This window comes from Giraffa tippelskirchi, chromosome 12, assembly GCF_054371585.1.
Source record: "Giraffa tippelskirchi isolate mGirTip1 chromosome 12, T2T-mGirTip1v1.2.pri, whole genome shotgun sequence".
NCBI classification, from domain to species: Eukaryota; Metazoa; Chordata; class Mammalia; order Artiodactyla; family Giraffidae; genus Giraffa; species Giraffa tippelskirchi.
This window is the reverse complement of record NC_137286.1, coordinates 3,373,875-3,388,759: the sequence shown is the minus strand read 5'-3', so window position 1 is coordinate 3,388,759 and position 14,885 is coordinate 3,373,875. Positions and strand designations below refer to the sequence as shown.

At 62.0% G+C, this 14,885-nt stretch overlaps 1 protein-coding gene across 1 annotated transcript in view; it reads left to right on the top strand.

The window, feature by feature from the left end:
* DYNC1H1 (dynein cytoplasmic 1 heavy chain 1) overlaps positions 1–13,079 on the top strand; it is a 62,496-nt gene extending 49,417 nt beyond the window's left edge. Inside the window, exons 52-78 of the mRNA XM_081548796.1 lie at positions 349–544; positions 894–1,011; positions 1,092–1,307; positions 2,193–2,405; positions 2,508–2,635; positions 4,144–4,297; positions 4,842–4,988; positions 5,083–5,233; positions 5,355–5,608; positions 5,688–5,822; positions 5,912–6,006; positions 6,115–6,289; positions 6,470–6,545; positions 7,198–7,358; positions 7,483–7,594; positions 7,710–7,770; positions 7,865–7,988; positions 8,089–8,202; positions 8,775–8,945; positions 9,049–9,266; positions 9,362–9,465; positions 10,718–10,929; positions 11,329–11,482; positions 11,852–11,994; positions 12,082–12,250; positions 12,422–12,549; positions 12,698–13,079. Coding sequence (XP_081404922.1) covers positions 349–544; positions 894–1,011; positions 1,092–1,307; positions 2,193–2,405; positions 2,508–2,635; positions 4,144–4,297; positions 4,842–4,988; positions 5,083–5,233; positions 5,355–5,608; positions 5,688–5,822; positions 5,912–6,006; positions 6,115–6,289; positions 6,470–6,545; positions 7,198–7,358; positions 7,483–7,594; positions 7,710–7,770; positions 7,865–7,988; positions 8,089–8,202; positions 8,775–8,945; positions 9,049–9,266; positions 9,362–9,465; positions 10,718–10,929; positions 11,329–11,482; positions 11,852–11,994; positions 12,082–12,250; positions 12,422–12,549; positions 12,698–12,826 — 4,058 coding nt within the window. The 3' untranslated portion in view covers positions 12,827–13,079. The remainder of the gene's footprint in view (positions 1–348; positions 545–893; positions 1,012–1,091; positions 1,308–2,192; positions 2,406–2,507; positions 2,636–4,143; positions 4,298–4,841; positions 4,989–5,082; positions 5,234–5,354; positions 5,609–5,687; positions 5,823–5,911; positions 6,007–6,114; positions 6,290–6,469; positions 6,546–7,197; positions 7,359–7,482; positions 7,595–7,709; positions 7,771–7,864; positions 7,989–8,088; positions 8,203–8,774; positions 8,946–9,048; positions 9,267–9,361; positions 9,466–10,717; positions 10,930–11,328; positions 11,483–11,851; positions 11,995–12,081; positions 12,251–12,421; positions 12,550–12,697) is intronic.
* The last annotated feature ends 1,806 nt before the right edge of the window (positions 13,080–14,885 follow it).

The window sequence follows — 14,885 nt, the reverse complement described above, 5'->3', positions numbered from 1 at the left end:
AAAGACACCTTCTAAAGTGTGGACTGAAGATGTATTGTTTAGAGAGTATAACATAAATGAGCAATTTCACTCTTTAAAAAAGTATTTACATCTTTACAGAGATAAAGGAGTCAGGATTTGTGAGACATTTTTACAGATGCTGTCCATTTTCCAGAATGTTGCGCTTTGGGCTCAGTGCCGTACAGTCTTAGTAGTTGTTTTGGCTGCTAGAGCTATTCCAGAGGGTTTTAAGACAGGACACCCCACGTTCGCGCAGGTCTCCCGCGCGTGCGCTCCTTTGCTGCTTGGAGTCGCAGTGGCGCTGTGGCCTGGTCCCCCTCACCGTGTGCCCCCTGCCTTGCGCTCCAGCTGTGAAATCCATCAAGAAGCAGCATCTGGTAGAGGTGCGGTCCATGGCCAACCCTCCTGCCGCCGTGAAGCTGGCGCTTGAGTCCATCTGCCTGCTGCTGGGGGAGAGTACGACGGACTGGAAGCAGATCCGCTCCATCATCATGAGGGAGAACTTCATCCCCACCATCGTCAACTTCTCCGCCGAGGAGATCAGGTGGGCAGGTGTGCGGGAGCCGGGGCGTCTGATGCAGCCTTCGCAGGAGGCAGTGTCGGCTCACAGATCACAGACGCCTCTTTGGGCCACTTCCACCCCAGACAGACAGATTCCCTCTCCCCATTCCTGGTGGCAATTCTCTGACCCCTTGACCCCTGCGATCCCCACAAGTGGCTGGGAGCTCAGAGCTGGCCCTGAGGAGCAGGGAAGGGGCGGGAGGGGAGAGCCATGGCCTGGAGTATCCTCAGTGGTCACCGGGGCGGCAGAGGGGAACTGGCTCTTGATTTCCGAAAAGCTCCTCTTCACTTTTGCCCTTCACATGCTTAGAAACACAGCTCCTCTTTTGCAGTGACGCCATAAGGGAGAAGATGAAGAAGAACTACATGTCCAACCCCAGCTACAACTACGAAATCGTCAACCGGGCCTCCCTGGCCTGCGGGCCTATGGTGAAGTGGGCCATCGCCCAGGTGAGCAGCCCCGCCAGGAGCCCCCGGGGGCGGCTCCCCTCACCCAGTCACTTTTAAAAACCACCCATCCGCCTCGGCAGCTTAACTACGCCGACATGTTGAAGCGCGTGGAGCCGCTGCGCAATGAGTTGCAGAAGCTGGAGGACGACGCCAAGGACAACCAGCAGAAGGCCAACGAGGTGGAGCAGATGATCCGTGACCTGGAGGCCAGCATCGCCCGCTACAAGGAGGAGTACGCGGTGCTCATCTCCGAGGCCCAGGCCATCAAGGCAGACCTGGCGGCCGTGGAAGCCAAGGTCAGGTTGTGCTTGGGAGTGTGGGCTTCCGAAGCATTGCCTGTATGCGGGGCTTGCGGGGCGGGAAAGGGATGCGTCCGGGGGTGCTGCCCATGCGGCGGTCGTCTCGGGGACGAGCTCTCTAACGACCTCGGGGGCCCTGGGGATGCCTTGCTGTGCGTTGACTGAGTAGTGTTAGGTAGATACCTGCCGGCCGTCTAAAGCTGGGGAACTCCCACCCCCACAATGGCCAGCTCCAAACCCTTTTGTTCTCACGCCTCGGGCTATATCAGCAGTGTCACCGAGGCCTCCCTGTCAGGGCCCCCCGTCCCTCCCCTTGTCCCCTCTTCTGCAGCCCCCATCACTCACACCCACACTCCCCCCAGGTCCTCAGAATCAGCTCCTCAATCTGCCACTGGTGGCTCTCCCCTCCAGCTCAGCCCTCCGCCCTAGGCTCCTGCCCCTGTTGTGCTCACGCACACGTCCCGGAGCTGACCCTTAATTCTCCCCACTCGTCTCCGCCCTCAGACTCGAGGGCTGTGTCCTCAGCCATGTGTGGCCTGGGTCCCACCCCCTTGGGGTCTGAACACTGAGCTTGCTTTTCTCTTCAGCCCACCTGAACCCTGCCTACAGGGGGCAGGGACCAATCTACACTTGCAGCACAAGTCCTGTTTGATTTGGGCTTCCCTTGTGGCTCAGCTGGTAAAGAATCTGCCCGCAATGCGGGAGACCTGGGTTTGATCCCTGGGTTGGGAAGATCCCTTGGAGAAGGGAAAGGCTACCCACTTCAGTATTCTGGCCTGGAGAATTTCATGGACCGTATAGTTAATGGGGACGCATAGAGTCGGACACGACTGAGCAACTTTCACTTCATTAACTAACTAACCTGTTTGATTTTCCTTTCAGGTGAACCGGAGCACAGCTCTTCTGAAGAGCTTGTCTGCCGAACGGGAACGGTGGGAGAAGACCAGTGAAACTTTCAAGAACCAGATGTCCACCATCGCCGGGGACTGTCTCCTGTCAGCCGCCTTTATCGCTTACGCAGGTTACTTCGACCAGCAGATGCGCCAGAACTTGTTCACCACCTGGTCCCATCACCTCCAGCAAGCCAACATCCAGGTAACTGTCCGCAGAGAATCTCAGGAAGGCGGGGGCCGACGTGAGGGTCGGTGAGCTCTCAGTGGCCTCGCCGGGAAGGCGTGCCATCCGCTCCCCTCTCAGTTCCGCACAGATATCGCAAGGACGGAGTACCTGTCCAACGCCGACGAGCGTCTCCGCTGGCAGGCCAGCTCCCTCCCCGCAGATGACCTGTGCACGGAGAACGCCATCATGCTGAAGAGGTTCAACAGGTAGCTCGTGCGCACCAGGGGGACGGGGGAGGTCTGCGGGCAGTGCTCCCGTTTTAAGATTTTTCAAAGCCCACATGTTTACCTGTGACAGTGGGCTGTGTCCAGTTCCCTTCGTTCCTATGTTGTGAATGTCCACACTGACCCTCCATGAGGGGTCCCCCTGTAATCTTATGAAATTGATGGGCATGGCTTTGTGATGGGTGAACGTTAAAAACAGACCCTCTCTTAAAATACTGTAAACACTGAAAATGTCTAGCTGGAGTTAAGGGAAACTGCTGCCTGGTTTTGGCTTAAGGAGACCGGAGTCGGGGGAGCAGGCCTGCCGCGGAGGAGCTCACGGTGCCGTCCACGGGTGTCCCCAGGACCGAGCCTGTGCAGGGGTCCCCTGGCCGACCCCCCTCCGCAGCAGCTCCCAAACCCAGGCACCCCACATTTTCTTTCTGTTCTAAAAACTAGGCCCCAGGTTCCTGTCTCCCCTTATCTGTACCTCTTGCTGTGTGCAGCTGTCCCCGGGGTCCAGAGAGGAACCAGCGCTCAGGTCTCAGAGGGTCTCTCTGGGGGCGCTGGCGGGCATGTCCCCGCTGTGCACCCTGGTGGGTCAGTGTGAGGGCTGCACTCACCTGCGCAAGAGTGCACGCTGCAATGCCCATCCCACAAAGCCTGCACACGTGAATGTTCGTGAGGACAGGGTGTGTCCTAGCGAAGGCACGGAAATGCCTCAGACACCCGTCATTTGGGCCAATGACAAGGTCACTGTGTGTCTCCCCTGCACCCCGGCAGGAAGCTGGGAGCCCTTCGTCCAGAGCCCCACACGAGGGTGGCTGCCACGGATGGCAGTGCCGGGTGGTGTGTTCCCCGGGGACGTGTGTGTCTACAGACGGCCTGAACCTTCTCTGTGCGCACAGAGCAGAACCCGGAGGCTGGGGGGGTGGTTCTCAGCACGTGCCCTTCCGTAGCCTCTGAATTTTCTGCAGTCTCACATACGTGTGACATTATTTTATAAAACCTGAATTGGCTGTGTGACCCTGGACAGAGGACATTCGCCCGTCTGTGGTTCGTCGCCTCCTTTATAAGTAAGACGGGGGTGGCGATCACACCTGTCTGCCGGGGTCCTGTGAGCACTGAGAGGGAGGCTCTGGCACGCTTGCAGCTGGCGGGGCTGCAGGCCAAGGGTGCTGGTTCCTGCTGCCCAGGAGTCTGCCCCGCGGGCCAGCGAATCCTCCCAGCACCAGAGCGCCTGTGCCCGGCCTTCACAGGGCCGCGTCCTTGCCCCACAGAGAGGAGCCGCTTCGGCGGTAGCCCTTCTGAGCAGTCTGCTTGAGTCACCGCCCCCTCACAGAAGGTCCTCAGAAGGAGGGTTTTAGCACCAAGCCTTGGGTCACGTTGGCGTCTCCTGTAAACCTGGAGCCCACGTCTGGGCCCGGGACGCCTCCCCATCGCCCTGCCCGGCCCTTGCATCCCGTCCTGGGGCTCCCCTGGCATCTGACCCGTCCTCGGCCCGTCCTCAGGTACCCGCTGATCATCGACCCCTCGGGGCAGGCCACAGAGTTCATCATGAACGAGTACAAGGACCGGAAGATCACGCGGACCAGCTTCCTGGACGACGCCTTCAGGAAGAACTTGGAGAGTGCGCTGAGGTTCGGCAACCCCCTCCTGGTCCAGGTGTGTGCGTCTCTGCTGCCAGAGGGAAGGGGGGCTGTTAGTTACCTGCAACCGCAGTTGATGCGAGTCACAAGGTACAGGGCTACCTTCCGAACTTTGTAAGAAAGGAGTCCCTGGCAGTCCAGTGGTTAGGACTCAGCACTTCACTGCTGGCGCGTGGGTTTAGTCTCTGGTTGGGGGTCTAAGATCCCACAGGTGCGCAGCACAGCCAAAAGAAAAAAAAAAGCAGGGCTAAAGCTGTGAGACAGCTCTATAAAAACCCAGCGGAAGCAGTGTTTGCTCTTTAACTCCACTTGGTCTGGATGGCCCCATCCCCTGGGGCTCTGAAGCCTGTGCGCACAGCAGTGTGAGCAAGGAACGAGCCCTTCAGCTACTGAAGCAGCCGTGGGTGCCTAGCGGCCGTGTGTTAGGCAGTGTGAGTCCAAACGTCTGGGTGGCTGCTGGGGAGATACATTTACCTGGAGCAGGAAGTCAGTTAAATGTGAGTAGAAATACACACTGTAAAACTCTAACTGTTAATGACACCTCACGTATACACACGCAGGACGTGGAGAGCTACGACCCAGTTCTGAACCCAGTTCTGAACCGTGAAGTCCGGCGAACAGGGGGCAGAGTGCTGATCACCCTCGGGGACCAGGACATAGACTTGTCACCGTCCTTTGTCATCTTCCTGTCCACTCGCGACCCCACCGTAAGGACTGGCGCCCACCTCCACGGAGACGGGGCAGCGATGGGTAGGGCCGTGGATGTGACGAAGCTGACTGGCCCGTCGCCCCTCTTGGCAGGTCGAGTTCCCCCCTGATCTCTGCTCCCGGGTGACCTTTGTCAACTTCACCGTCACGCGTAGCAGTCTGCAGAGCCAGTGTCTCAACGAAGTTCTCAAAGCAGAAAGACCTGACGTGGATGAGAAACGGTCCGACCTTCTGAAACTCCAAGGTACGGCTCTGGGTCCCTAGCTCTCGGTGAATGCGGGGCTGAGCTTCCCCAGGACGAGGTGCCCTGGGCCCACGTCGCACGGCGGCACCAGGGTGAACTCTGCGCCTTCTGGTTGTTTAAGGGGAGTTTCAGCTGCGCCTGCGTCAGCTCGAGAAGTCTCTGCTGCAAGCTCTGAACGAGGTGAAGGGCCGCATCCTGGACGACGACACGATCATCACGACGCTGGAGAACCTCAAGAGGGAGGCTGCCGAGGTGACGAGGAAGGTCGAGGAGACAGACATCGTGATGCAGGAGGTGGAGACCGTGTCCCAGCAGTACCTGCCACTGTCCACCGCCTGCAGCAGCATCTACTTCACCATGGAGTCGCTCAAGCAGGTGAGCGGGCCGCGCCGGGCCAGGGGCTGCCCCCTGCCCCCCGTGCACGGGCGCTCACGGCCCCCTCTGCCACCTCTAGATCCACTTCCTGTACCAGTACTCGCTGCAGTTCTTCCTAGACATCTACCACAACGTCCTGTACGAGAACCCCAACCTGAAGGGCGTCACCGACCACACCCAGCGCCTGTCCATCATCACCAAGGACCTCTTCCAGGTACAGCGCGGGCCCGGCTGCCCTGGGATGGGGGTGCGTTCTCCAGGGACGGCGGTGTTCTGATGGCGCGCTCCGCGCCTTGTCTCCAGGTGGCGTTCAACCGCGTGGCCCGGGGCATGCTGCACCAGGACCACATCACCTTCGCCATGCTGCTGGCCAGGATCAAGCTCAAGGGCACCGTCGGGTGAGTCAGCTGCCCCCCCGCGCGTTCCCCCAGAGGACGCTGTGGTCTTGGTGACAGCAGACAGGACTCTCGCCAAGGGGCCCCAGCTGACGGCTGCCCCCCCTCCAGGGAGCCCACCTACGACGCCGAATTCCAGCACTTCCTGAGGGGGAAGGAGATCGTGCTGAGCGCGGGCTCGACACCCAAGATCCAAGGCCTGACCGGGGAGCAGGCCGAGGCCGTGGTGAGGCTGAGCTGCCTGCCCGCCTTCAAGGATCTGATCGCCAAGGTCCAGGCGGACGAGGTGAGAGTCCTGTGGCCGTCCCCGGCGGGGAGCCGGCCTCCTCCCAGGGAGTTGCCTGGCATGTAAAGCCCAGAACATCATGTTGTCTTCTCTCCCGTCAAACGTGTGACACGTCAGCCCGACTGCTCCGCCCACAGGTGGGCAGAGCCCACGGCGACGCGTCCTCTGTTGTCCCCACAGCAATTTGGCATCTGGCTGGACAGCAGCTCCCCCGAGCAGACGGTGCCGTACCTCTGGAGTGAGGAGAACCCCGCAAGTAAGCCCTCGGGGCCTGCCCCGGTGTGGCCGTTCTGAACCTGGGCGTGGAATGCGCTTTGCTGGCTGAACGCAGGGACGGGCCGGGCCGGGGACAGAAAGTCACTGATTTCTGAGATGCGCATCTTAGTGCTAAAACCTGTGGGGGTGGCTTGGACGCGGGAAAGCAAAGAATGCCCTGTTCCTGGTGCAACTCCTGCTGAAAGACCAAGAGGGATAGCCGGAAAGTCCCTGCCCAGGGTTAGGAGAGGGGGCTGTTTCTGAGTATGAGGCTCCGAGCCGGCAGGGCCCCAGGAGGGGAGTATGGGGGTCGGGCGTCAGCATGGACGCAGGCCGGCGGTGGCTGACGGGTCACTGGGGCTCTTCGGGGTCCTTCTTGAGCAGGCTCCATGTGGTCATTCAGAGTCAGCCGCCCATCACCCATGGAGGGCCCCAGGCGGAGGTCTTGTCATAGCTGTGCCCAGAGGGTGCCGCAGTGAGGTGGGGTGCTGGCGATTCTTGGCCAGAGAGGACGAGGGGGCGTCCTGATCTCTGGGGCATCGTCTGAGCAGAGTGTTGACACCATCTGTGGGGCAGGGGCCCGTGGCAGGGACAGCCCGGGGGGCCGTCTCAGGCCTGTGCTGTCGCTGACCCTCCGCACGGCCCTGTTCCAGCTCCCATCGGGCAGGCCATCCACCGCCTGCTCCTGATCCAGGCCTTCCGCCCCGACCGCCTGCTGGCCATGGCGCACATGTTTGTGTCCACCAACCTCGGGGAGTCCTTCATGTCCATCATGGAACAGCCGCTCGACCTGACCCACATCGTGGACACAGAGGTGGGTGCCGGCCCCGCGGGCTCTGAGCTGCCCGTCTTCACGAGCCCCCACAGGGCCCTCCCCCTCAGTAGGTGCGCTGTTGGTGGGCCTCCCCCTCACCGAAGCCTGACTTCCCGGTCTGCAGGTCAAACCGAACACGCCCGTCCTGATGTGCTCTGTGCCCGGGTACGACGCCAGTGGGCACGTGGAGGATCTTGCTGCCGAGCAGAACACGCAGATCACGTCCATCGCCATCGGTAAGGGCAGTCAGTCAGTCCCCTCCGCTGCCCTCACTCCCTCCCTGGGACTTCACGGTGGGGGGAACGCTAAAGGCCAAGTCCGCGTGCTGACCCTTCAGCTGTCTGTTACCAGGCTCCGCAGAAGGCTTTAACCAGGCAGACAAGGCAATAAACACAGCTGTGAAGTCAGGCAGGTACGCTGGTTTGGTTTTGCTTTATGAGGCCCGAGTCCCCAAGCATTCCGGCCGGAAACGTGAGGTGAGGCCGCGGCCTTCTCCCTGCCCGCAGGTGGGTGATGCTGAAGAACGTCCATCTGGCCCCGGGCTGGCTGATGCAGCTGGAGAAGAAGCTGCACTCGTTGCAGCCGCATGCCTGCTTCAGGCTCTTCCTCACCATGGAGATCAACCCCAAGGTGCGGGGACCAAGGGGGTGAGGCACCGGCCTGGCACCCGGGGGTGTGGGGCGGTGGGTGGTGGAGCACTCACGGGTGACGGGCCCCGGGTCCTCCTCAGGTGCCCGTGAACCTGCTCCGAGCAGGCCGCATCTTCGTGTTCGAGCCGCCTCCGGGCGTGAAGGCCAACATGCTGAGGACCTTCAGTAGTATCCCCGTGTCTCGGATATGCAAGGTGAGAGCCGCAGAGCTTGCTGACAGGCTGGGGTGCAGGGCCGCACAGACGGCTGGGCGCCAAGCGGAGGCCAGGGCTTGTGGGCGGGACAAGGGGATCGTGGCAGGAATTTTGCATCATAGGACTTCCCTGGAGGCCCAGTGGCTAAGAGTCTGCACTTCTGCAGGGGACCTGGGACCAGTCCCTGGTCAGAGAGCTAAAATCCCACATGCCGCACAACATGGCCTTAAAAACATAAAAATTTTGTATCAATTTTGTGTTTCAGCGTTGTTCTATTTTGGGCCATAGCCCACGCTTTCTGCCCTTTTTAGAAACCTGTTTTCTGTGTGCTCGCCTGCCGGCTGTATGATTTAGCTTAGCAGTGTGACCAGGAGCACGTCTCTATTAGTAGGAAACTTGGAGTGGTTTTCTCCCAGCAACACCATTCGCATCAATGACTGAGGTCAGGATGGTCCCAGTGTGTACGTGCAGAGCGCTTTTTAAGACCTCAATTGCAGCAAGCCCTGGACTGTCTTCTTAGTTAGAACAGACCTACGTCCCAGTGACCCTGTGCTTGCTAACTTCCCACCTAGTCTCCCAATGAGCGTGCTCGCCTGTACTTCCTGCTGGCCTGGTTCCACGCCATCATCCAGGAACGCTTACGATACGCACCCCTGGGCTGGTCGAAGAAGTATGAGTTCGGGGAGTCTGACCTGCGGTCGGCCTGCGACACGGTGGACACGTGGCTGGACGACACAGCCAAGGCAGGCATGGGCCGCGCTGTGGGAGGGGGACCCGTGAGCAGGCGCTGCCCCAGGCGTGAGAAGGGCGCCTCCACCCCCGCCATGACCTGCTCTCCTCCCGCAGGGGAGACAGAACATCTCGCCAGACAAGATTCCCTGGTCCGCGCTCAAGACCCTGATGGCCCAGTCCATCTACGGCGGCCGGGTGGACAACGAGTTCGACCAGCGTCTGCTCAACACCTTCCTGGAGCGCCTGTTCACCACCAGGAGTTTCGACAGTGAGTTCAAGCTGGCCTGCAAGGTCGACGGGCACAAGGACATCCAGATGCCAGACGGCATTAGGTGTGTGTCCTCCCCACCACCACCGTGGGGCAGGGGCCAGGGCACCGGGCACTTCCGACCATGGTAATGCGTTAACCAACGTGCTGCTGTTCCAGGCGAGAGGAGTTCGTGCAGTGGGTGGAGCTGCTCCCCGACACGCAGACGCCCTCCTGGCTGGGCCTGCCCAACAACGCCGAGAAAGTTCTGCTCACCACGCAGGGTGGGTACCCCCACCCACTGGCCAGCCAGGCACTCCTCCAACCAGCCCCGGGGAGGCAGGGAAAGCCTTAGCCCGGGTGGGGTCTGTTCTGCAGCCTCCGTTCTGGGAAACAGGCTCGGTGGCTAGTACATGGGATCTGGAGATCGCACTGAGGTTTCTGTCTTGGGTTCAGAAGTGGTGTCATCTTTCCTCCTGGTCAATTTTTTTTTTTAAAGTTCCTAGCATTAAGCGACACCTTAGAACTGTTAATCTCTTTCTGGAACGTACTTTCATTAGAACTTCAAGACTAGTCAAGAGATCATCTAACTCAGTGGTTCTCTAAATGTGGTCCCTGGACCAACAGCCTCAGAGTGACTGCAGCTTTAGAGACGCAGGTCTTCGGGCCCCCCCACCCTGGACATCCGAACTGGGGATGCCGGGACACTCAGGTGTGAGAACTGCTCTGACCCAGGCTTCTCTTACTGGAGAAGACTGACGTGCCTGAAGCCACACAGCTGGGGAACAGGACAGGCCCTCGATTCAGCTCTGTAGCGAGGACCCCTAGCTGTGGGGCCTGCCTCCAGCCTGAGGACCACCTTGACTCAAGCCTTTCGCTGTGGGGTCAGGTGGTGGGCCCCATGGTGACCACGAGGGAGGTTGGGCTGTCTGCAGTTGAGTCGTGGTTTAGTTGGGACACAGAGGAGGGTCTGAGGCGGGGGCCCTGGGTGGGCGCCCTCCTGTGCGGAAGCGCACGCTGAGAGCACGCAGGGTGCTGACTCCAGTGCCGCCTGCTGGGAGCAGCCGCGGGGTCCCCTCAGCACCACAGTGAGGGTGTCTGAGCCCCGGTCAAGCTGGAGCTCTGCAGAGAAGCTCACCCCCAGGCGTGTGCAAGAGGCCCCAGGCTAACGGTGCCCAAGGTCGTGTGCCCCACATGGAGGTCATGCCCCAGGGGACAGCTCAGCGCTGGACGTGGAGGGAGTGCTCTCTGGGGTCAGGACCCTGGGCACCGGCCGAGCCCGGGGCACTCAGAAGGCCTCCTGCTCCCCGATAACAGTGGACACGTGAGTCTTGGAGCCGTTCTGGTGTCTGCGTGCAGCCTGCGGTGCAGCCCCAGCGGTTGTGACTCTGCCTGTGGTGCTGGGCCTTCTCCCCAGCCAGCCCGCCCTCGGTGCCGTAGGAACAGGTGCCCGTGGGGCGCGGTTCCCCCCGGGTGGACGCGTGGGGACGCCTCTGCACTCAGCCTGTCCCCCTCCACGCCCCCGCCCCCACCCAGGTGTGGACATGATCAGCAAGATGCTGAAGATGCAGATGCTGGAGGACGAGGACGACCTGGCCTACGCAGAGACAGAGAAGAAGGCGCGGCCCGACTCCTCGTCTGACGGGCGCCCTGCCTGGATGCGGACGCTGCACACCACCGCCTCCAACTGGCTGCACCTCATCCCGCAGACACTCAGCCACCTGAAGCGCACGGTGGAGAACATCAAGGTGGCCGGTGCCCCGCCTCGTGTCTGGGGGCTCAGGGCGGTCCTCGCGGCGGAGGAGGTGGGGGGGCTGGTCGAGGTCACTGCCGTCTCGGGGCGGGTGTGCGCCTGGGCCTGGCCGGAGGGCGCAGCCTGGGACGCCCGAGAGTGGAGGGCGCCCGTCTTCACGAGGAGGTCAGTGACCCTCCGGGACGCAGGGGCGCTTCCCCTTCTTCTCGGGGTTGTCCGGAGCTGCTGTGGGTCAGGCTTCCACAGCTTCACACCAGGTCTGGTTCAAGGTCGAGTTCCGGCGATGCTGTGAACCCGGGGCCTCCCCGAGGCTGAGTTACTGCTGGTTCCCCTCCTCTTCCCTGACCCCCTCCCCGCTCCACTCCAGCCTTTTGTTCTCTCCCAACGATTGTAGGATCCTCTGTTCAGATTCTTTGAGAGAGAAGTGAAGATGGGTGCCAAGTTGCTCCAGGACGTGCGCCAGGACCTTGCCGACGTCGTGCAGGTGTGCGAAGGCAGGAAGAAGCAGACCAACTACCTCCGCACGCTCATCAATGAGCTAGTGAAAGGTGGGCCGCAGGGGGCTCCCGGGAGCTCCGCAGGGCAGCTCAGCGTCCCACCCGCCCCCCTGCCTCCAGACCCACTCCCCCAGGACCTGGCTCCTGCTGCCTCACTGAGCATCTGCCAGGACCTTTCCTCGCCTTCCGCAGTCCCCAGAGTTCTAGGAGCGAGGGAGGGCAGGGCAGGGTGTATGCAGCTGTGGTTCCTCGGGGCAGTCACGCTCCCCCACTCACGCCCCCGGGGGTCCCGCGCACTGGCTGTGGAGCAGGCGCGGGGGTGCACCGGCCAAGGGAGGCAGCGGAGCCCACGTGGGGGGACCCGCCAGCACTCGGCAGGGGGACGTGTGGGCGCTGACGCCAGCTGGGCCCTCCGTGCAGGGATCCTGCCCCGGAGCTGGTCGCACTACACCGTGCCCGCTGGCATGACCGTCATCCAGTGGGTCTCCGACTTCAGCGAGCGGGTCAAGCAGCTGCAGAACATCTCGCAGGCGGCTGCCTCTGGGGGCGCCAAGGAGCTGAAGGTGAGGCCGGCTCCCCAAGGCCGTGGCGGGCCTGGGCGGGGGCCCTCGGGGTGGGGGCCGGCCCTCACCCGCCGCTCTCCCCTGCAGAACATCCACGTGTGCCTGGGCGGCCTGTTCGTGCCCGAGGCCTACATCACCGCCACCCGGCAGTACGTGGCCCAGGCCAACAGCTGGTCCCTGGAGGAGCTCTGCCTGGAGGTGAACGTCACCACCTCCCAGAGCGCCACGCTGGACGCCTGCAGCTTCGGGGTCACCGGTGAGCGGGGGTGCTCCGGCCAGCTTCCCTCAGGCTCCCCTGCCCCGTCCCCAGCCTGCGGCTCAGCCACCGCCCCTCCCAGGCTGCCTGCTAGTGGTGCCCGCATGACTGTGCCGTGGCCGCACAGTGGAGCTGCTCCGGGATCCTGACCGCCCCTCCCCACCCCCACAGGCCTGAAGCTCCAAGGGGCCACGTGCAACAACAACAAGCTGTCCCTCTCCAACGCCATCTCCACCGTGCTGCCCCTGACGCAGCTGCGCTGGGTCAAGCAGACAAACGCAGAGAAAAAGGCTAACGTGGTGAGCGCCCCTTCCCTCCTCTGTGGTCGGGTGACGCCGTGGATGCCACTGGGCACTAGGGCTGTGACCCCCAGGGGGACTCAGCATCGCTTCCTTCTCGGGTGGCGTCCCTCCCCTCGCTCAGCCAGCACCCCCGCCTTCCTCACAGGTGACCCTGCCCGTCTACCTGAACTTCACCCGCGCCGACCTCATCTTCACGGTCGACTTCGAAATCGCCACCAAGGAGGACCCGCGCAGCTTCTACGAGCGCGGCGTGGCCGTCCTCTGCACCGAGTGAGGCCGCCTTTTCTAGCGCCCCTTTGTGTAACAGTAAAATATTTAACGTTTATTCATTATTAAAATGTATGGAAGGTTCATTGTTAAAAGTACACGGACTTGTCAAGGGAACGTCGTTGGTGTGAGGCTGGAAGCTGCAGGAAGCGGAAAGAAGCCGGACGGTTGGGAGGTGGAACTGGGAGGGACCCAGGGCCGCGGTTCTGAGGGCCGAGGCAGGGCTTGTTTTATGAAATAAAACACTAAGCATGACCCGGCTCCGGCCTCCTGTCTCGTCTCTGGCTCCTGGGGACACTCGGGACCCCGCATGGCTCCGGCAGCCCCGTGCCTGGGAGAGGCCGGCCCTCCCAGACCCGTGACCTGCGCCTCCGGGGCCCAGCCGTGGCCCCTCTGAAGGGAGCCCGCGGCCTCCGGGTGCTTCCGTCCCCATGATCCCGGGGTGCAGGGTACGGCCTCCTGTGGAACAGGTTCCTGGCACGTTCGGAGCCTTGAGAGCTCCCGGTGGCTGGGTGACTGGCTGGGCGTGGCCTGCTCATCCTGCTGGTGGGAAGCAAGCTCGGCTCCAGAGGGACGGCCTGAGGCCCCACGGCTCCCCACCTGTCTAGCCCTACCCCCCCACCCCAGACAGCAGACGTCCTGGGGCCGCAGAGCCAGAGCCGCTGCCCACCTGGCTCTGGGCCGTGCGCTCTGGGGTCCCTGGGTGGGCTGAGCGCCATCTAGAGCTGTGTTCGACTGAAAATGGGGGCCCATTTTAAATGCTTTCCTCTGAGCCAACAAATACAGCTTTTTAGCTTTTTTTTTGTCAACCAGAGCTTTGAGCAGTGCCGCAGTCTCTTACCTGGTATCTGGTTAACACCGAGGAAAGCCCCCGGAATGCCCGCTGCCGGCGCCTGGCCCCGCCTGACGCTCCCACGCCCACCCTGTTCACAGTGCAGGTCCCGAGCACAGAGGCCCGCTGGTGCCAGGCAGGGATTCCAGGTGCAGGAGGAGGACCGCCGTCCTCGATGGCCGGAAGGCCTGGCTGGGGAGGAGGGGCAGGAGGAGCCGCTGCAGCCGCCAGACCCTGGTGCCTGAGTGTCCTGGGGGTGGGTGTAGGGTACCGCAGGCCCAGGACTGAGCTCCCACGTAGACCCCACCAGGAGTGCCTGGGACCCCTACTTGCTGCCTCCCAGCCTCACCCTGACATAAGCTCAGTCTAAGGGGTCCAAGGGGTTCCCACTTAGACCACTCCTCACCTGCCTTTGGGGGGTCAGGCTGGACAGTGGGCAGAGCTGACAGAAAGGGGGTCCAGAGGGGACCTGGGGGAGGGCGTACAGCACCTCCTGGGCACCCCTGCCCACCCAGTGCCCTGGAGGAGCTGCGGGGGCCCCCCTGGCCAGGAGGGACGAGACCTTGCACCTCACCTCGGTGGACTCCCCTTTATTGGGACCGTGTGCTCCTGGGCAGCAAACACAGCAAAGGGGGCTCCGATCCTCCTTGCCAGGAAGGTCTTAAAAGGCTCCATGAGAAAAACGAAAGAACCTCCACACCCGTTCTCTCGGGTGTCACCCCACCGGGGCCATGATCACAGGACACCACGCTCAGCAGACCCCGTCCCCGAGGGGAGACGCGACTGGAGAAGCGGACGGCACGGAGCAGAGGGAGGCATCCTAGGCCAGGGATGGCCCCGGGGCTGCTGGGAGGATCCCTTCTGCGGCCTTGCCTCCACCGCACTGAACGCCCCCGTGTTCCAGCCGGTGTCAGCCACCCCGGGAGCTGAGCCCTCCCGGAAGCAGCCGTGCATGAAGAGCTCTGGGGGAAACAGAGCCACAGCCAGGACAGAGGTCAGAGGGCCGCAGGCCCCAGCCTCCGAGTCAAGGTTGAAAAATACATTCATATTTACTAAAAGTAAGGGAATTATCTGCAACTCAGGCAGGGGAGGTGGGGCCTTTCCTGAGCTGGAAACCCTCTCGGCGCAGTGGTGGGGGCCAGAGGCATTATTTTCAACATAAACGACTCACACCTGCATATTTACAACTTAAACAACTCACACCCGCATCGCAGACCATCAGCTCCCGAAACTG